The following is a 19224-nucleotide window of genomic DNA, read 5'->3' on the forward strand; positions in this document are numbered from 1 at the left end:
ATATTTCACCGAAAGATACAAACATTATCCAGTGTCGAGGTTATTTTATTTTTTGCTCCAACTCCGCAAGGATTTAATAACCAACTACCTACTACGAGGCATTAGGCACACAGGATTCATTTACACTTACACATCAAGATCCTCCAGATCTTAAAACTCAAGTGATGCGGAATAAAAGACACCTTAAGAATATAAGCTCTGGGGCGCTAGATGGCGCAGTGGATAGAGCACTGATCCGGGAGGACCCGAGTTCAAATGCGGCCTCAGACACATAATCACCCAAAAAAAAAAAGGTTTCTTAATTCCTCATCATTATTTCCCCGATTGCCTCACCAAAAAGCTAAAATAAATAAGTGAAAAGAATATAAGCTCATTTGATAAGCAAACTCTTAAGTTATACATCTCTTTAGATATTCAATTCTGATTTGGAGAAGGCACAGGTAATAAAACATAAACGAGCGGGAATATGGGGGGAGCGGGGAGCAGAAAAAAGTTGCGCGCTAAGGAAACGATAAATTAAATTAACACAGTTAAGTAAAAGACAAGAGAGCCGCAGCACCCATACGTGCGAAGTGGCAACTCCAACTCCAAGGCCAACTCCGGGCCCGCTCTGCACAACGCTTGCATTACTTGTAACACTTTGCAGGTTTTGGAGGGAAAACATTCCAAGCAGTCGACGCTGCCTCGGGGTGGGGGTGGGGAGGCAGGCTCATCCCCAGCATCACCCGCAGCCTGCCGGGCCGGAGCGGGCCACCTCCGCGGCCTCGCCTCGCTCCCCCGGGGCCTCCGACCGGGCGGCTGCGGCTCTCGAGGCCGTCCACGGCGCGGGAGGGGTTTCCCAGACTGGCCCCACGCCAGGCGCGGGGCCGCTCCCCGGCGGGTGGGTGAGTGGCGGGGGGAGGGGGGGCACGGGTGTGGGTCGCTCGGCCACAAAGCGGGACCTGGGGTGCTGGGGGCCAGTCCCCGAAGCCGGAGGAAGGGCGGGATCCCAAGGGCTAGGGGAGCCTCCGATCCGGCCCTTCCCGCCTAGGTCAGAATTGGGGGGGTTGGGGGCAGCCGCCGAGGCCTCTCTCACCATGGTGCCGCGCTCCGCCGCTGCCGCCGCCACAGCCACTGCACACGAGCTGAGCCGCAGCACCGCCAACAGCCAATCCTCGCGAGAAGAGCCACCGGAAGTCGGCGGCGCCGCAGCGCGAGAGCACCCCCTCGGAGCCCAGAGCCCCATACCTTCAAAGCAGTCGTTGACGCCTGGCTGGCCATCTTTGATGAGGGAGGAAAGCCTGCGGGGAGCCCTTTCGGCTTCGGCGCCGATCTGGTTCTCTCCAGGACGCTGAATGTCAGGCGCCTATGATCAGACATCCATTCCAGGGGATCAGCTGCTCCCGGAGCGACAGAGTTCCAACCCCACAAGCCCAACTCAAAGATGGCGGCTGGCCGGGTCGAGGAGAACCAAAAGTAGGTTATATCGGGGAGAAGACGGTTGTGACCCGGAAGCGACGTTTAGAGGAGGAGGAGGGGGCCGGGGCGGGGAGGGAAATGCCGAGATCCGGAAGTGGATGTCTGGAGGAGGTGCCACTTGGCGGCTACGGCTGCAATGGCGGCGGAGGTGGAGGCTCCCGGCCGAGGCCGGGCAGCCGGGGGGACCCCTGGGTATAGGCCAGAGACTGCTCTCTGTACACGCTTCTGCTGAATCCTCCCCCGAGGTTCCAGTTAAGAGAACTGCGGCCTACGGTCCCTAGCCCTCTAGACACGGAGGAGATTTGGCCGGTGCTGGTGGGCTGCTCGGGGCCCTGGGGTGAGAGGGGGGAGGTCACTGACGGGCGGACTCGGGGTAGGAGCACCCGCGGAGGCGAGAGGTCCTCTGGTCCCCCCTTCCTCTGCAGGCAGTGTGGGCCCCCCCCCCATTCCGTATGCCAGCAGTTTTAGGGCCGTGCCTTTAGGATTGAAGAAATCTTCCCTCACACAGCATCATTCCCCCTAGTGACTTCTTCCCTCCGTAACAACGAATCGAACAGCAGAAGTCTCGCACTCTTGTCACTTGTGGATTAAAGGCTGTGGATAAGGCCGCCAAAAGCCCTCTCTGATACTCTTACCGAGAAACAGTGGTTCTCCCTAGGAGTAGACAAGGAAGAAGTAACTGACATACACCTACTAACGGTGGGAGGCCCAAAGAGCCTGATACCCGAAGTCTCCTCTTTTGGAGCCGCGACCAGTGTTTAAATAACTAAGCACCTTTGGAAACCCCAGGGGGAAATATTACTTTGATGTCCTTTGGGGTAACTAAAGGACAAGAAAATGGATGATTTCATCTCCATTAGTCTTCTGTCGCTGGCCATGCTGGTAGGATGTTACGTGGCTGGAATCATCCCCTTGGCTGTTAATTTCTCCGAGGTAAGACTCTCAATTTTTCCAAGATAGCTGGTGTAAAGTGGAATCGTTATGGGCAGACTCCCTAAACGATGTCAGAACCAAAGGCTTTCTCATGTTGCACAGACTTAAAATGCTAGAAGCATTTAACTAAACCTTCCATACTCTCAAATCCTGAACTGTAGCTTAAAAATACCACCGAGAAACTTTTAAAATGCTAATTGTTTTGATTCTAGTTAAAACCAGTGTGTTTCATTCTCTTGAAAAAAATGCCAGCTTGATTTTTGTAAGGATTGCTAGCTTTTCTCACCAATGTTTCTGAATAAATCTCAGAAATAGAACTTTTTTTAAATGTGCAACTAATGGTAAGGGGATAGAAGTACTGATCATTTAAAAAGTGGATTTGGAAAACATGTGTTTTAGAAACATTCTTTCTTATACTATATATAATATTTAAGTAAACATTAGGATTATTTTTTAGATCCTGAGGATGCTGAGAAGATAGACATCATAGATTCTTAAAATGCCTTGTATGATTCAAAAAATGTAAAATCTACAGAGATAAGACGATAATGCCTCCTTGCTTGGTTAGAGTGGATGGGATTTTGAGTTTAGATCATTTTTTCTTCCATTCTGAAAACTTTTATTAAAGACCTACTTTAGGCAGAATCACCGTGCCAGAAATACAAGAGAAAAGGGACATTGGCAAGTATGAAGTGCCAGCTGTGTGCTAGATACTCTAGATACAAAAAGAGTATAATACATAATCCCATCCTTGAAGAAGCAGATTGCTTAGATGTGGAGATAAGAACTCATGGGATAATCAATTAGTACAAGATAATGTATTGAAAAGTATTACACTGAGTAGTACAAAGTGGTATAAAAGTTTAGAAGCCCTGGCTACAGGGAAGAGATGGGCCTTCACTTCGGCTTACTTTTGTTGGATGGGAAGAGGAATGAATGCATTTCAGGTAAAAAGAATAACTTGAGCAAAGAAATGATCAGAGGAAATTAAAGTTAACCTTTTTGAAAAACCATAAAGGCATTAGCCTGACTAAAGATTAAGTTGTTGTTTCTCTCCTCTTCCAGTCTGTTTGCATACTGCTCAACCTCTAGGAATTAGAATCGAATCAATACTATGGGGAGTGACACATGTGTGGTTCCAGATGGACTCAGGTGGAAAGCCTGTTTTTATTAGAAGGCCAAAAGCTACTCACAAGGAGACACCACAATCTCCACTCCCTCGCCCCCATTAGTCCAAAGATTATCATATATTATATGTGCAGAGCTATAAAATTGCACACCAGAGTGTGATTGTCTAAGGCAGGTTCCCCACCCCTTGTCTAATAAGGCAATAGCCCCCCAAAGAATCCATAGACAGATTTAAGAATGTCAGTGAATTTTAAAAATATGCATTTTTTAAACTGTTTCAGTATGGTTGATTTCCTTTGTAATGTATTTTATTTCATCCATTTAAAAACATTATGAGACAAGGTCCTTGACACAAAAAAAGATCTGAAGTCTAAGGGAATATGTAAAAAGACCACACAGTGCAGAACAAAAGGCCTTCAGGTTGTCTAAAACTTGTACTTAGATAATCATTTCACTTACAGATATAATATTGTATAATTGAATTAAACGGGCATTAAAATTTTCTTTTCCTCAACATAGTTAAAGCTTTCTCAAACTCAATATTTTCCTGAATTATCAGTTAAATAGTTTATATTGTACTAAACTGTTGAGAAATTTCATTTATATTACTTAACACTAAAAATAAATATTTAGGTTCTGTGTTTGTGGTGTTGCTTATAAGTCAATCCAATTAATAGAAACAATGGGAGCACCTTTTTACACTGATGACTTAATGTTATTTTCCTTTCTGAGCACTATGATGGCCCTTTAATGTCTATTATTACTACACACAATAGAAATAAATATATTTGGAGTTGTTAAAAGGGATACATCAGTTAGATGTAACACAGACAAATGTAACCCTTGTCTGGACATTTTAGATGTTAACAGACCATTTCTCAGAAATTGTACAGCTCTTCTTGGGAAAATGATCCTATAAGTATAAGATAAATGCACTGGAAACTTCCATCTAGAAGGGACCAAAAAGGTAAAAATAAAATGGTACAGTGCATTCATTTGTGTATGGGAAATATTTACTGACATTCTTAATACAGGGGCCACTAGGTGGCAAAGTGGATAGAACACTGGCCCTGGAATCCAGAAGACTCATGTTCCTGAGTTCAAATCTGGCCTCCGCACTTACTAGCTGTTTGACCCTAGACAAGTCACTTGACTCTGTTTGCCTCAGTTTCCTCATCTGTAAAACGAGCTGGAGAAGGAAATGGCAAACCACTCCAGTACTTCTGCCAAGAAAACCCCAAATGGGGTCATGAAGAGTTAGACATGACTGAAACAACTGAACAAATGGTGCCTTCATTTGTGTATTGGAAATATTTATTGTAATTCTTTATACAGTGAATTAGTACTTAAATAGTAACTTTATAGATTTGTTTCATGACTTTGCTGTCCCTTGGTTCAGCTACTGACTGCTCCTTCTTAGTCTCTTTTGTTGGCTCATCATACATATCCCATCCCTACCTTTTGGTGTATTCCAAAACTCTGTCCTGGGCCCATTCTCTAGGTAACTTTATCAGATTCTATGGGTTCATTTGTCTCCATGGAGATGACTGCCTATCTCTATGTGTATTAACACATTTCCAACTGATGAGCAAAATATTTTCTCCTTTCTCTTTCCCACTTCCTTCCTACCCATGTTCCAAACTCCATCTTCCTATTGGGGGCATTTCTCGGTCACCCAGGTTCCCAAACCTTAGAGTCAACCCACTCTAATTTACTCTGCAGTTGTAATCAATTGTTAAGCCTTATCTGTTTTACCTCCACAGCATCTCTCACCTGCCTCCTTCTCTGTTCATATAACTTCCACCCTAGTTCAGATCCTTATCCCTCCCCTAGACTACTACAGTGTCTTCCTGGTTGATCTCTCCCTGCCTCCCTCTTCCTATTCATCATCTACACACTTGCGAGAGTGATATTCCTAAAGCACTAGATCTGACATCATTACTCCCCTGCTCAGTAAACTCCAGTGGCTCCCTCTCTGTTCTCTTTAATATCAAATACAAGCTCCCCTGTTTGGCATTTAAAACCCTTCACAACCTGGCTTCAAAGCTCCCACCTACCTTCCCATTTTATTACTCAATTTCACATGCTCTGTTAAGGCCAAACTTGCTTTCATTTTGTTCCTCACGCTATACTGACCCATTTCACTGCCTTTGCATAAGATGTTTTCCACAGCTAGAACGGACTGACTCTTAGAAGCCATCTAAACTCAGTCTTAAATAATATAACCTCTACGAGGTCTTTCCTGATTATTCTCAGCTATTAGCCCCACTCCATCCCCACTCTCAAAATTACCTTGTATTGGGGTGGCTAGGTGGAGCAGTGGATACTCAAGAGGACCTGAGTTCAAATCTGGCCTCAGACACTTGACACTTACTGACCCTGGGCAAGTCACATAATTGCCAAAAAAGCAAAAAAAATCACCTTGTATTATTTAGTATATTTGTGTAAGTTTTGCTGCCCAATGGAATTAAGCTCTTTGACGACAGCGACTGTTTGTTTTGCATCTTTAGCTCCTTAGTATTATGTACAGACTATGTAAAGGCATTTAATAAATGCTTATTAAGTTCATCTTTTCTCAGTGCCTGTTTTACTGATGAGAGATCACTGAGCATAATTTACATGTTTCTATTATTGTGTATCTGTGTCTATAATCTACCTTTCTCATTCTCGGTTATTTATATTTTTCTGCTTTGAAGCCGAGATAAGAGTTGAAAGTTAATTTTCATTAGGAAAATGCAGTTGTTCAGATGTAAATGATACCTTTCTGCCATATTCCACCTTTCAAAGGGTTCTGAGGTTGCCTATGTGGCATTGATATTCTCCTTTGTGTGCTAGTCCCTTGCACCTATCACATGTTATGTTGCTCTCGATGTTCCCTCAGTAAACAAGAATTTATTAAGTACCTCCTTGCTATGTACCAGGCACAGTAGTAGGCCTGGGATATACATAAAAAAGTGAGATAGCCCTTACTCTGGAAGAACTTCTATCTACTAGAATGATCTTGATATTTATCTTACCTTTTGTTACAAAAGTTCAAAATCTTAGAGTTTTAAGGGACCTCAGATATCATTTATTCTGACCCATGCATAAACAGAAATCCTCTATAACTTCTCTGACAAAGCAGTAATCTAGCCCTCATTTGAAGCTACTATCCCTTAATGCAACCCATTCCACTTGATCAGTTGTAATTATTGGTCACCTTTCTTCCTACCTGAAATCTGTGGCTTTCATCTGATACTCATTGTTCTGCCCCTTTTAAAAGGACACCACCACCTAAATCTGGGCCCCAAAATGAAATACTATCTGCTTCCCCTTTCTTCTTCATTAAAAATAATTTTTAAAAATCTTATGTTAGTGCTGATTTCCTACAAGCAAATATTTTTCCTACAAGCAAAATCAACTCCAGGATAAATGAGAAAATATGAGGGAATGAAAGTTACAAAAGTCAGCCCTCCATAGAAAAAGATGTGGACCATCCCAGCATAGCAATCTTGTTATTCAGAGTCAGTTAATGGTAATTCTTATTGTCTCTATTTAGCATTACCAAATATGCAACTTCAAGGTTCTGAAGTTCATTATTCCATAGTATAAAACTAGCCCAGTAGTGACTTCTCTGTAGTTGTTTTTCCTTGCTCTAGCATGTTTCCCCTCCAACATAAGTAAGCGAAAGCTACCAAAGTGATTTAGGGCATCAAAAAGATTAAGAATCTCTGATCTAGATAGAAAAATAACAATTTGGAATTAACCATCAACTGCATTTGGAGTAAAATTTTTGTGAATCTATGTCTTTGGGAACCAGAAGAGATGGCAGAGTGAGAGGGAGCAGTAGAACCCAATTTTTCTTGCACAATCACTTTAGTAAAAATCAAAGGAGAATACTAGACTGAGTGATGATTGGTAAAGCCAAGGACAAACAACAAACAAACAACAATGAATGCGTTTCCAGCCTGCGGAGACAGAGGCCTTTGGCCCCGGGGGAGGGGCGTAATCCAGGAACACTGCTACCGAAGTCTTCTAGCTACCAACCTTGGCTATAGTCTGTAGCTCTGTACAGGATAGGGAACTTGGATCAAAGTTGAACCTTCAGCTCTGTCACTGCTCGAGAGTTTAACTCAGAGTTGTAGAAGTTCCCAACCAGGGCTGGGGCCTGAAGCTATGTGCCCAGAGCAAGGAGTAAGGACCAGGGGCAGGCCTATAAGTTTATTGATCAGAACTAGTAGAGCCTTGCATAATGATAATAGGGACCAATGATACTAGAGCTCTGATGAGGGATGAACCCTGCAGCTGGCACCCATACCCTGAACTGGGATTGTGAGCCTTCAAAGCTCTGAGCAAGAGGACAGCAGCCAAACTTTAGAGTGCTGAAAGTTTGCAGCAGCTTGCTGGGCTGAGCCATCCCTATGGTTCTTGGAGAACATAGCATTCAATAATCAGAGTAAGCAATGGCAGGAGCCTGGATAGTATAGATCAGGACCAAACAAGTCCCTACCATTCTCTCCAGAAGTATTCAGATCCTGGCCCTGATGCAAAGCTCCAATTCAAGGAGTAAGCTGGGAAAATTAGTAAACAAAAGAAAATACTGAATATGAAGAAATATTATGACTTCAGAGATGTCAGAGACATGAACCCAGAAAAGGAGAATACCTCTAAAACATCTACAAGCAAAGGTTCGTTCAGAAACACAACTTGGCCACAAGATCACCCAAAATTCTTTGAAAAAATGAAGCAACAGATTTTTTGCAAAATAATATCACAAATAAAATGCAAGCTGTAGAAGAAGAACTTGGAAGGAGAGCGAACAACTTAGTACAAAAGGGGCAAAACCTTGCCTAAATAAAAATTCCCTGAAAATGAGAAAGGACCAAACAAAAATCAATGACTCAATGAGAAAAGAAATACTAGAACAAAATCAAAAGACCAAGAAAAATCAGAAAATATAAGTTATATCCTATCAAAAACAACTTATCTGGGAAACAGAAAAACATTTAATAATCATTGGACTACCCCAAAATTACAACTTGGAAAAAAAAAAGCCCAGAGGACACATTTCAAGAAATAATGATTTTAAAACTGCCTAGATCTCTTAAAATTTGAGGACAATGTGAAAACAGGTCGAATGCACCAGTTATGCCCTGAGCCAAAATGCAGAAATTTCAGGTCAAAGAAAGAATACTGCAAGTAATCAGAAAAAAAGTTTTGAGTATCAAAGAGCCATGCTCAAGATTACCCAAGACTTGGCAAGTACCACTATAATAAGAGAGAAGAGGGGCAGCGAGGTGGCGCAGTGGATAGAGGACCAGCCCTGGAGTCAGGAGGACCTGAGTTCAAATCTAGCCTCAGACCAAACACTTGACACTTACTAGCTGTGTGACCCTGGGCAAGTCACTTAACCCCAATTGCCTCACCAAAAAAAAAATAAGAGAGGAGAACCTCTGATCTGATACTCTGAAAGCTATAAGCTCACAACCAAGAATAACTCAGCCAGCAAAACTAAGTATCATCCTATGAGAGATGGGGAGTAGGGAATAGGCCTTTCCTGTTTACTTTTTCATGCTTCTCTTGAGTCTTGTATTTGAAAGTCAAAATTTCTATTCAGCTTTGGTTTTTTCATAAAGAATACTTGAAAGTCTGCTATCTCATTGAATGGCCTTTTTTTTTTAATCCCCTGAAGGATTATACTCAGCTTTGCAGGGTAGGTGATTCTTGGTTGTAATCCTAGCTCTTTTGCCTTCCAGAATATCATATTCCAAGCCCCCTGATCCTTTAATGTAGAAGCTGCTAAATCTTGTGTTATTTTGACTGTGTCTCCATGATACCTTTGTTTTTTTCTGGTTGCTTGCAATATTTTCTCCTTGACCTGGGGAGCTCTGGAATTTGGCTATAATATTCGTTGGAGTTTTCATTTTGAGATCTCTAGTGTCAGCCAGGTGTTATAGATCTTTCCTGCTGACCTTTAAGTTGTCTTTGACTAGAAAATTATTTCACCCCATCCTTATGTGGATTCTGCTGCTCCAGGAATTGTTTTGTAACATTATTTAAAGGTATTCAGAAGGGAATTGGGGAGAGCTCAGGCAAGTCACTGCCTTTACTCTGCCATCTTGGCTCTGCCCCCTAACCATGCAATTTTTAAGGAATTATTATTTCTGTGAGCAAGCAGTGAAAAGACATATAACAGCTCCTTTGGCTTTTGCCGAGAAAATTAAACTAGTTCCAAAGTTTTATACTTGTCTTTGTTAATACATTAAGTGCAAGCCGTTTTTTAAAAATATGTTTTAGAGGTAGCTAGGTGGCTCAGTGGATAGAGCTCCAGCCTTGGAGTCAGGAGGACCTGACTCCAGACTCCAGACACACAACGCTTAACTAGGTGTGTGGGCAAGTCACTTGACCCTGATTGCCTCACCAAAAAGCCAAATATATATATATAAAATTAATAACCTTGCCAGTTCTTTAGCTAAGTAGGCATACAGCTATAAAATTTCAAATAAGATAACATTAAAACAAATGGAACTGTTCAGTACATGCCCTTCCTGAGCAGATCTTCATTACTGTAACACAAGCTATAACTTTGGGAGCTCTATTTTCATCTTGTACAACTCTCAAATTTATGGTTCTTTCCTTAAAACATACTTTAATGATTTACCATAAGCAGGGAAAGAATATGTTTGTTTTCTGTTTGCAGTGATATGCACACGTATAAGATAGAATCTCAAGTTATGAGAATGAATGAGAGAAGGTAGGCATACAAATTAATATTGGCCCACACATCTAGTGCTTGAAATAAATTACATTGAGTCTCGGAGGATCAGGTTGTAAAAGAAAAAAATTTTAAATATATAGCCTGTGGTAGTTTTGTTCTTATTCTGTAGGCTGCTGGTCCTTCTAGCTATCACATGCATCTTTAGTAACTGAGGACTAGAGAATATTTTTTTTAATTTTATTAATTTATTTTGATTTATCAACAATCACTTCCATATGCTTTTGAGTTTAAAATTTTTCTCCCCCTTCCTCCCCCCCACCCTCCCCAAGACAGCGTGCAAGCTGATATAGACTTTACATTTACATACCCATTAAACATATTTTCACATTAGTAAAGTAGTAAGTAAAAATTAAAACCAATAGGAGGAACCATGAGAAAGATGAAACAAAACTCAACAAAAGAGGAAAAAATGATAGCGATTCAACTTCCATAGTTCTTTCTTTGGATGTGGACAACATTTTCCATGACGAGGTCTCTGGAGATGTCTTAGATCCTTGTATTGCTGAGAAGGACTAAGTTTATCAATATTAGTCATCGCACAACATGGCTGTTGTTGTGTACAGAGTTCTCTTGGTTCTGCTCACTTCATTCAGCATCAGACCATACGGGTCTTTCCAGGTTTTTCTGAAGTCAGCCTGTTCATAGCACAATAGTATTCCATTACATTCATATACCACAGCTTGCTTGGCCATTCCCCAATTGATGGGCATCCTCTCAATGTCCGATTCTTTGCCACCACGAAAAGAGCTGCTATGAATATTTTTGTACACGTGGGGACTAGAGAATATTTTGATGGCTAATAAATTTATTACTGGTTCATTTGTTTTTAAAATGATTTGAAAGGCCAAGGTAATAACTGAGGTGCTTTTTGCTCCTTGGAATATATGAACAGATCTTGGTATTGATGAAATAGAGGTGTCAACTCTGTGTCACTTTTTTCCCCATACTCAAAGATTTGATAATGTTCACTATACTTAATTACTAAGGAGCTGCTCAGGTATCTGGATAACACATAGGTGACTCAAACTTAAAATGTCCAAAACAAAACTTATTATTTTTCCCCTCAAACTGTCCCCCTTTCCTGTTACCCTGAGGCCCCCACCATCCTCCCAGTAACCAAAGATTACAACCTCTGTATCATCCTCAGTTCCTCACTATCACCCCACATATCCAGACCGTTGCCAAATCTTATTTCTTAACGTTGCTTATGATTTGCATAGGGGTTTGCATCTCTTTCTCCCCATTCATGTGGACCTATCCCTAATTCAGAACCTTTATGTAGCCTTCTGACTAATTGCCCTGCCTCAAGCCACTCCCCACTCCAAATCTATCCTCTCAGCAGTCTTAGTGATCCCGTCCGTAGAATGCTTAGCCCCCTTACTTCTGTTTCTTTGTCTAGCCTTTTCTGTAAGAATTGGCTCAAGTCCCAGCCTTTTACAGAACACCCTTCCTAGACCTTCACAGCTAATACCTTCATATTTCACATTACCTTCCTATACTCTGTATGTATTTTGTATGTACCTGGGTATTTACGTATTATCTATCCTATAAGAATATATGCTTCTGGATGTAGGGGTGATACCTGGAGAATAAAATTGAGGGGTAAGAGAGGATTATACTGGGAGAAGGAGAAAGGGAGAGGTAGAATGTGGTAAATTATCTCATGTAAAACAGACAAGAAAAGGCTTTTATAGTGGAGGGGAAACTGGGGAAGGTGAGAGGGAATGAGTGAATCTTATTCTCATCAGATTTGGCTTAAGGAGGGAATACCATACACACTCAATTTGGTATGGAAATCTATCTTATCCTACAGGAAAATAGGGGGGAAGGGAATAAGAGAGCAGAGGGAAGATAGGGGGAAGGGGGTAATCAGAAGCAAACCCTTCTAAGGAAGGACAGGGTCAAAAGAGAAAGTAGAATAAATGGGGGGGATAGGATGAAGGTAAATATAGTTTTTTACAACATGACTACTAATGGAAGTGTTTTGCATGACTGCACATGTGTAACCTGTATAAAGTTGCTTGCCTTCTCAATGAGAGTGGGTGGAGAGGGAGAAAATTTTGAACTCAAAAGTTTTAAAAACAAATGTCAAAAATTGTTTTCACATGCAACTGGGAAATAAGATATACAGGCAATGGGGTATAGAAATCTATCCTGCCCTATAGAAAAATAGAAGGGGAAGGGGATAAGAGAAAGAGGGGAGGGGTAGAAGGGAAGGCAGATTAGGAGAAGGGGTATTCATAACGCAAGCCATCTTGGGGTGGGGGGAGGAATGAGATGGGGAGAAAATTTGGAACTAAAAATCTTGTGAAAGTGAATGTTGAAAACTAAAGATAAATTAATTTTTAAAAAATTATATAGGCTTCTGGAGAGCAGGAAAGTTTCTTTGCTTTCCTTTCCACTTAGCACACTGGTTTTCCCAGCTATTGATTGGGGAAGACAGTAGTCTGCCTTACTTGTGATACAGGAGAACCTTGCTTTTATGGCTCCTTATTAAAACAATTTGGTCATACCATGAGCCATATTGTGTATCCTGCAACAACTACATATTGAATGGATTCTAATGCTGTCCTCCAGGGTTGACATTACAAAGTAGATTAGTGCATTACATTAGTAGATATCTGCTTCGCTTTTTAAAGTTAACTGAAAATATCATGGTTTTTCTTCATATAGGCCTGTGATCTATAAGAATTCTATAATCTTTTGAGTAATCAAATGCAAAGTGTTACAAATAGGGAAAAATTGATTGATGATAGAGATCATTAACTTCCCTGGGTTCTTTGCTAAGTTCCTTTTCAGTTAAAACAACCTTCAATTTAAAGTCATTGATGCTTGGAACATTGGAATACCATGTCAGTGTACTACCAGATCTCTGCATCCCATTATTAATTACAAGTCTAGTTTTTACTTACATTTCTTAAAAAATCTTATTAATTCAGTCTTGGAATATGTTTCAGCATTTTAAAATACAGTCACATGAGAAGTAGTTTGGCATAGTGGATAAAAGGCTGGCCTTTGGAGTTAGAGAGACCTGTTCATTTAGCTCTTAACTCTGATATTAGCTTTGTAATTGTTGGCTAGTCACTTATTTTTCCCCAGTACTCCAAGCAACTCCCTAAGACTGAGTTACAAAATCACAGATACGGACACTACTCTACGTTCTCCCCCTGAAATATACTATAAATGAGTTGGAAGGGAGCTTAAGATCATCTAGTTCAAACCTCAGCTAAAGCATGAATCCTTCTATAACATCTTGACAGTAGTTTTCCAGCCTCTTTGTTTAGTAAACACTTTTAGGGCTGTGAGGTATGCCCTCCCAGGGTAGCCCATATATATATTTTTTTAATGGATTTGTTAGGGACTTCTTCCTTATATTAAACTAGAATCTGTCTCCTTGCAGTTTCTTCACAGTGTTTCAAGTTCTGCCTTCTGGTGCCAAACAGAATGAATCTAATCGCTTTTTCAAAGGAAAACCCTTCAAATATTTCATTACAATTATATCTTCCTTCTCCGCTTATTAAACCTCTGCTTCAGGCTAAACGTTTTTCATCCATTTAACTGATTATCATATGGCTGGTAGCCCCTTTACATTCTTGGTCACAGACAATCAGTGACCTCTGAATATACTCCAGTTTATTAATCCTCCTCTAGAAAGGTAAAGCAGTATTCCAGAGGAGGTCTGACAATAGGCAGCTAAATATAACTGTAAAACATTTAACTGGATCTATCTTCCTTTAAAAGTAAAAATAACTCTTGGTAAGGAGATTATTTATTGCCATATTAAATATTGACTTTCATATTATTGTGAAGGGCCAAGTGATATAGTGGCAAGAGCATTGCCTGGATTTTAGTCCTACTTCTACCATTAATGAGCTACTACTAGCTTTCTGACCATAGGCAAATCTTTGGGCTTCAGTTTCTTCATCTTTAAAATAAGGAAATTATATTAATAATTGACCTATGGTCCCTTCTCTAAATAGACTTTCATGCTTATGCAAATATGTGGCTTTAGTAGCTAATATCCATTTAATTTGTTTTTATGTGAAAATTGTAAGCCGCTTGAGAGTAGTATATTTATCTTTGTATTTTCCAAAGTATATAGCCACATAGTGTCTCACAATCAATCAACTGATCTTTGTATCTTTCTCAGTACATAGTGCCTTGTGTCAAGCAGACTGGAATCAGTCTCTAATCTATGAGTGGCCAGACCCAAACAAAGCAGGCCAGAGATAGGAGAGTCAGGAATCACACAGAAGTTTAATTTCAAAGTGAGGAAAAACAGCTTGCAAGCAAGGACACATGCAGGAGGGTGCAAGGCAGGGTGGGGAGATCTCAATATTTATACCAATGGCTGTGCAGTGAGCTTGTCTGAGCTCAGAGAACACCTGGTGCTGGTCAAAGCAATACAATAATTATGTGAAACAGTTCTTGGATTTTGCAGTGGCTGAGATCATCCAGAAAGTGAGCGCAAAGGATTGTTGTTATGCCAGGCTCAGGGCACAGCCTGGTTGCTGGCCCTTAACTCTGGAAAACAAGGTGTCTCCTAATATCTTCCCCCTCTTGACTAAAGGAAGGAGGTCTGGCCAATACAGAAGAAGCAGGTATAAGCCAAGAGGCCAGTTGGGCCAGGAAGAGATGTTGCCCAGGGGGCCTGTTAGGAAAGTGTGTCTTGGGTGTTTTGTTAGCCATTGTTTTCTTGCAAGCAGAAAAGAGTGGGAGGACCAGGAATGTAGAGGAAGAAAATGCCAACATACACTTGAATCAGGGGCTAAATAGTTGGGCACATAACAAAAGGAAAGAGGACAGTGTGCTCTGCCCTCGTTTGGAATCTTTGGGCGGCTATCTCTTCTGGGTGTCAGCTGCTTCTTGGTCCGTGCTAGATGAACCTTAAGATCCCTAGAAGGTTCTGCTGTCCACTCAAGAGCAGAGAGGCTTTCTTCAGATGATCCAGAAGGACACACCTACAAGTTTGGCAGCTGTGGCAGTAGTCAGAAGGACCTGATAGAGGCCCTTAGAGAAAACTTCTTGCATTACTCTTTGAATCTGAGTTTCTAGTCAGCTAAACATGTGCTTTTATTTAAGAGCCTCTGAATAACACATGGAGATGATCCTAGACATGATCCAGTTTCCTAGCCACATAGAGCTAGTTTGAAGCAATGCGATAAAGTTTTTCTCACAATTCCTAAAACTGCATAATTAACATTGTCAGGTACAGATCAAACTACTTAGAGAGCTTGCATTGGACTAGTTTTGAGAAGGGAGATTTACATGTCACCAAGGTAACCAAGAAAAATTAAACATAAACCATGCAAAGCAATACAGCAATTATCACCAGTTTTAACTAACATCAAATCGCCTTGTATCCTAGTAACCCATTCTCTAGGCCCTAGGTATCTTTTCTTAGACAATAGGCATTATTCTCAGGACAGCTCTAAAGGGGGCTCTGCTTCTCTGGTTCCAAATCTAGAGGTTCCTAGATAATTCTAACTTAACATAATTTAGTAAATTTGGTTTTCTGATCTTAAAACTTCAGAGAATTTTGGTTCATATACCATTTGTTCTTTCTATCCTTACTTAAATCCTGTGCCTGATAGAAGAATTTTTTTTAAAAACCATACACTACTTTTCTATTTCTTAGCCAGCACCAAATGGTTTTGGTACTTATTGCTATTGCTACAATATTGTATCTATATGCTATCTGGTACAATATTGAATAATATTGGTGACAGTGGGCATCCTTGTTTTACATGTGATCTTACTAGGAAGGCTTCTAGCTTATCCCCCATTACAAATAATACTTGCTGATGGGTTTATTATAAGCATGCTTTTTATCATTTTAAGGGAAAATCCATTTATTCCTATATTTTCAAGTGTTTTTAATAGAAATAAATATTGTTCTTTATCAAAAGCTTTTTCTGTATTTATTCATATAGTCAGTTATATTAATAGTTTTAAGCCATCCTGTTGCCAGCAATGAAGCAGAGCACCAAACGGGAGAACTCAAAATAAAGAAAACGTGAGCTAAGTGGTTCAGTGAAGACTGAATGTTTATTCATCTGAGGGTCACAGCATATATAGAAAAAACCTAACATAACTTCAAAGAGTCATCCCCGTGAGACCCTCCCATACATCTTCTGTCTATGTGACATTACAACATATGTTTCCTAGTTGTCAGGGTTCATAGATCGGACAGTTTACTCCAAGGCCTTCCCTGGCACCACCTGCACAGAGGAGTGGTGTATAAATCTAAGTGTTCAAAGAGGGAAAGGAATGTTCAAGAGAGCCTCCCTTGCTCTGGAGACTGGGGAGCCAACTTCCTAATAATGTGAGCCTAGGGGTCAAGACCAGGTGAGAGTCAAGCCCTGTCCTGGATCTTAAACCCAGATCGGACTCCTTCAGGGCTGACCCTCACACTTCCACCTTTCTGTTTTAGCAAGTAGCTTGAGGCAGTGAACATCCCTTCCTAACACTCTGACCCGTGATTTAATCAAGGTGACAGCGCAGGGAATAGTGAAACACAATATGATAAATAAGTGCCCAAGAAAATGCATGAAGTAACAAGGCAGGTAAATTTTTAACTACATTGATCGCACTTAATTTTTTTTGAGATTTCTACAGCCAGATTTCTTGGGTCCTGCCCTGGGAAATGACTATTCTCAGTTGCTTGAGTTTTATTAGTTAGGAAAGACAGATCAGCTGAAATACTGCTGTTATGCCAAATGCCTTCTAAATGATTTCTTGTCATATCCCACTTCGATGTACTAGAATTATATGGCAAAGGAGTAACACATACCATCGTAAAACGATAATCACATTTTAATGTAGCCTTAAATTCTGTTTCAGCAAGTTCATCCCCAATAAATTCCACAGCTTCCTTTAAGGCATCTAGTTTTTGCTGAAAATCCAAATCAGTTTCCCCTTGTTTTTGAAGTGCTAGTGACACATTCCAAGCCAATGCTTCAGTATATTTTGCCTCCTGTAACTGTTGTGAAAAAGTATCAAATGATACTGATGAGGCAACAATAGATGATATAAGTGATACCAGTGACACAATTCCCCAAATCACACATTGTACACATCTCTTTTTCCTTAAAACAGTCCCTTGATTTAAATAATGCAGGGTCTGATCTGCAGGGGCCGGGAACCACCCGTCCTGTACTTGTGAAGGAAATGTAGAATATCTAGGTCTTTCTAAAATCATAGCTACATAGTCCCAAGTTCCATGTGTATTTTGTAAGTATCTATTTACTAAGCATCTTTTACATTTAATGACATAGTATCCGTCTGATGTTTTTGTAATGTTGGTCCTTCCTAGCAAAAATGCTTGATGTCTAGGTAAACAGGCAGCCAATTTTCTTTTTATTATACTTGAGAGCTATGTGATCCTTATTCGGAATAGCTGCGTATACATGTATAGAGTGAAAAGCTGCCATGGCCAACCAGAGCTTTTCCTGATATACACCATTCTTAGTAATCATACCAGGCATGACCCATCCTTGCCTTACCCCCCTCTAGGTGAAGGTGTGACTTACTCCAAATCGCAAACCTTTCCCACCCATAATTGGCTATATCCCTATAAGGTGCGTGACATTTTACCCAAGGTGGAAATGCATGCCATAGTGTTTTTACAGAGATGCTAAAACAGTCCGGCCAGGGAGAAAAATGAACTGGTGTTTCCACAGATTCAGTAGTTTTGACACCAAACATAGATGTGTTCTAAACTACTCCCTGAGGAGCCACTTGTGCAGAATGAGTGACATTTTCTAACTTGACACAGTAATCTATATCAGTTACACCATCCCTGCATTCCTCGTATAAATCCCACTTGGTCATAATGTATATTTTTGTAAGATATTGCAATCTTTTAGTTAGTGTTTTATTTAGAATTTTTTTTTGCATCCATATTCATTAATGAAATTGGTCTATAATTTTCTTTTCTCTGTTTTTACTCTTCTGATTTTAGGTATCATTATCATGTTTGTTTCATAAAAGGAGTTTGGTAGGATCCCTTCTTTGCCAGTTGGTCCAAATAGTTTATTTAATATTGGATGGAATCCACTTGTAAATCTGGTACTAGGGCTTTTTTCCCCCTTAGGAAGCTCATTTATAGCCCACTCTTCTGTCTTTTATCAAACAGATACGTTAAAATGATTTCACTTTCTTTACCATTATCAGTACAATTTATGTGTAAAATCCTTAATTCATAGAACTGTAATCTAATTTTGAGAACTTATTACTAAAACATACTCAAATGCTTGATTATGGAAATTTGCTATAAAAGGAAAAAGAGGGACATAGTTATAACAACGTCATATGTTATAAGGGAGGGAAATTCCCTTAGCTCTGTTTGATTCTAGGCATGAATCATATCTGACAGCCAGTCATGTAGTGACAATGCATGAAAAGCAAAGCTCAGGATTAACCAGGTAGGAATTTTCCTTTTCCGAAAGGAAATAGCACAATGAGGAAATAGAGTCAGGAGGCTCCTGCCTAGGCCATGTCCAGGATTGTCCCTGAAATTTTCCCCAGGCACAGACTTTAGCAGTTCCCAGACTGCAGCACATGCCATTTTCAGCTATTGGCTTCATGACAAATCAGACAGTCAGATCAAAGCTATGATCAAAGCTCAAAACAATAGTCAATTATAGTCCCAGGAATTTTTACCTTAAATAGCCAAATTTCACCAACCACAACTTGAGGCTTTTGAATCTCTTTACTAATGTTTCCCTAACAGTTAATATTTCATTTATCCTTTACTAATGAATTAAAACTACCCATATTCTTGGGGCTTCATACAGGAAATACCTGATAGTTGGCTTTGAAGCTACGTCTTTAAACCACCTTATACGCTTTCATAGCAGGCAGGGTTTTCAGATGCAAATTCACTGTTATGATAGTGATGTGCATAGACATGCAAACAATAAATGTTTGTTGAATGATTTTTAAAA

General features: G+C 40.4%; 2 protein-coding genes across 6 annotated transcripts in view; one reads left to right on the forward strand and one right to left on the reverse strand.

Annotated features, from left to right (window-relative positions):
* ERH (ERH mRNA splicing and mitosis factor) overlaps window positions 1-1359 on the reverse strand; it is a 19864-nt gene extending 18505 nt beyond the window's left edge. For 2 of the 4 annotated variants that reach the window (XM_021004688.2, XM_021004684.2), the window contains exon 1: window positions 1076-1221. In XM_021004688.2, coding sequence (XP_020860347.1) covers window positions 1076-1078 — 3 coding nt within the window. In that variant the 5' untranslated portion in view covers window positions 1079-1221. The other 2 variants (XM_021004683.2, XM_021004685.2) reach the window with 2 other exon arrangements.
* Window positions 1348-19224, forward strand: part of SLC39A9 (solute carrier family 39 member 9) — a 49336-nt gene continuing 31459 nt past the window's right edge. The window contains exon 1 of one of the 2 annotated variants that reach the window (XM_021004681.2): window positions 1348-1455. In XM_021004681.2, the coding sequence (XP_020860340.1) occupies window positions 1348-1455 (108 nt within the window). Of the gene's footprint in view, window positions 1456-1553; window positions 2392-19224 lie in introns of those variants that run through there. The other variant, XM_021004682.2, reaches the window with a different exon arrangement.

This window comes from Phascolarctos cinereus, unplaced genomic scaffold (assembly GCF_003287225.1).
Source record: "Phascolarctos cinereus isolate Bilbo 61053 unplaced genomic scaffold, phaCin_HiC Scaffold_3;HRSCAF=262, whole genome shotgun sequence".
Classification (NCBI taxonomy): domain Eukaryota; kingdom Metazoa; phylum Chordata; class Mammalia; order Diprotodontia; family Phascolarctidae; genus Phascolarctos; species Phascolarctos cinereus.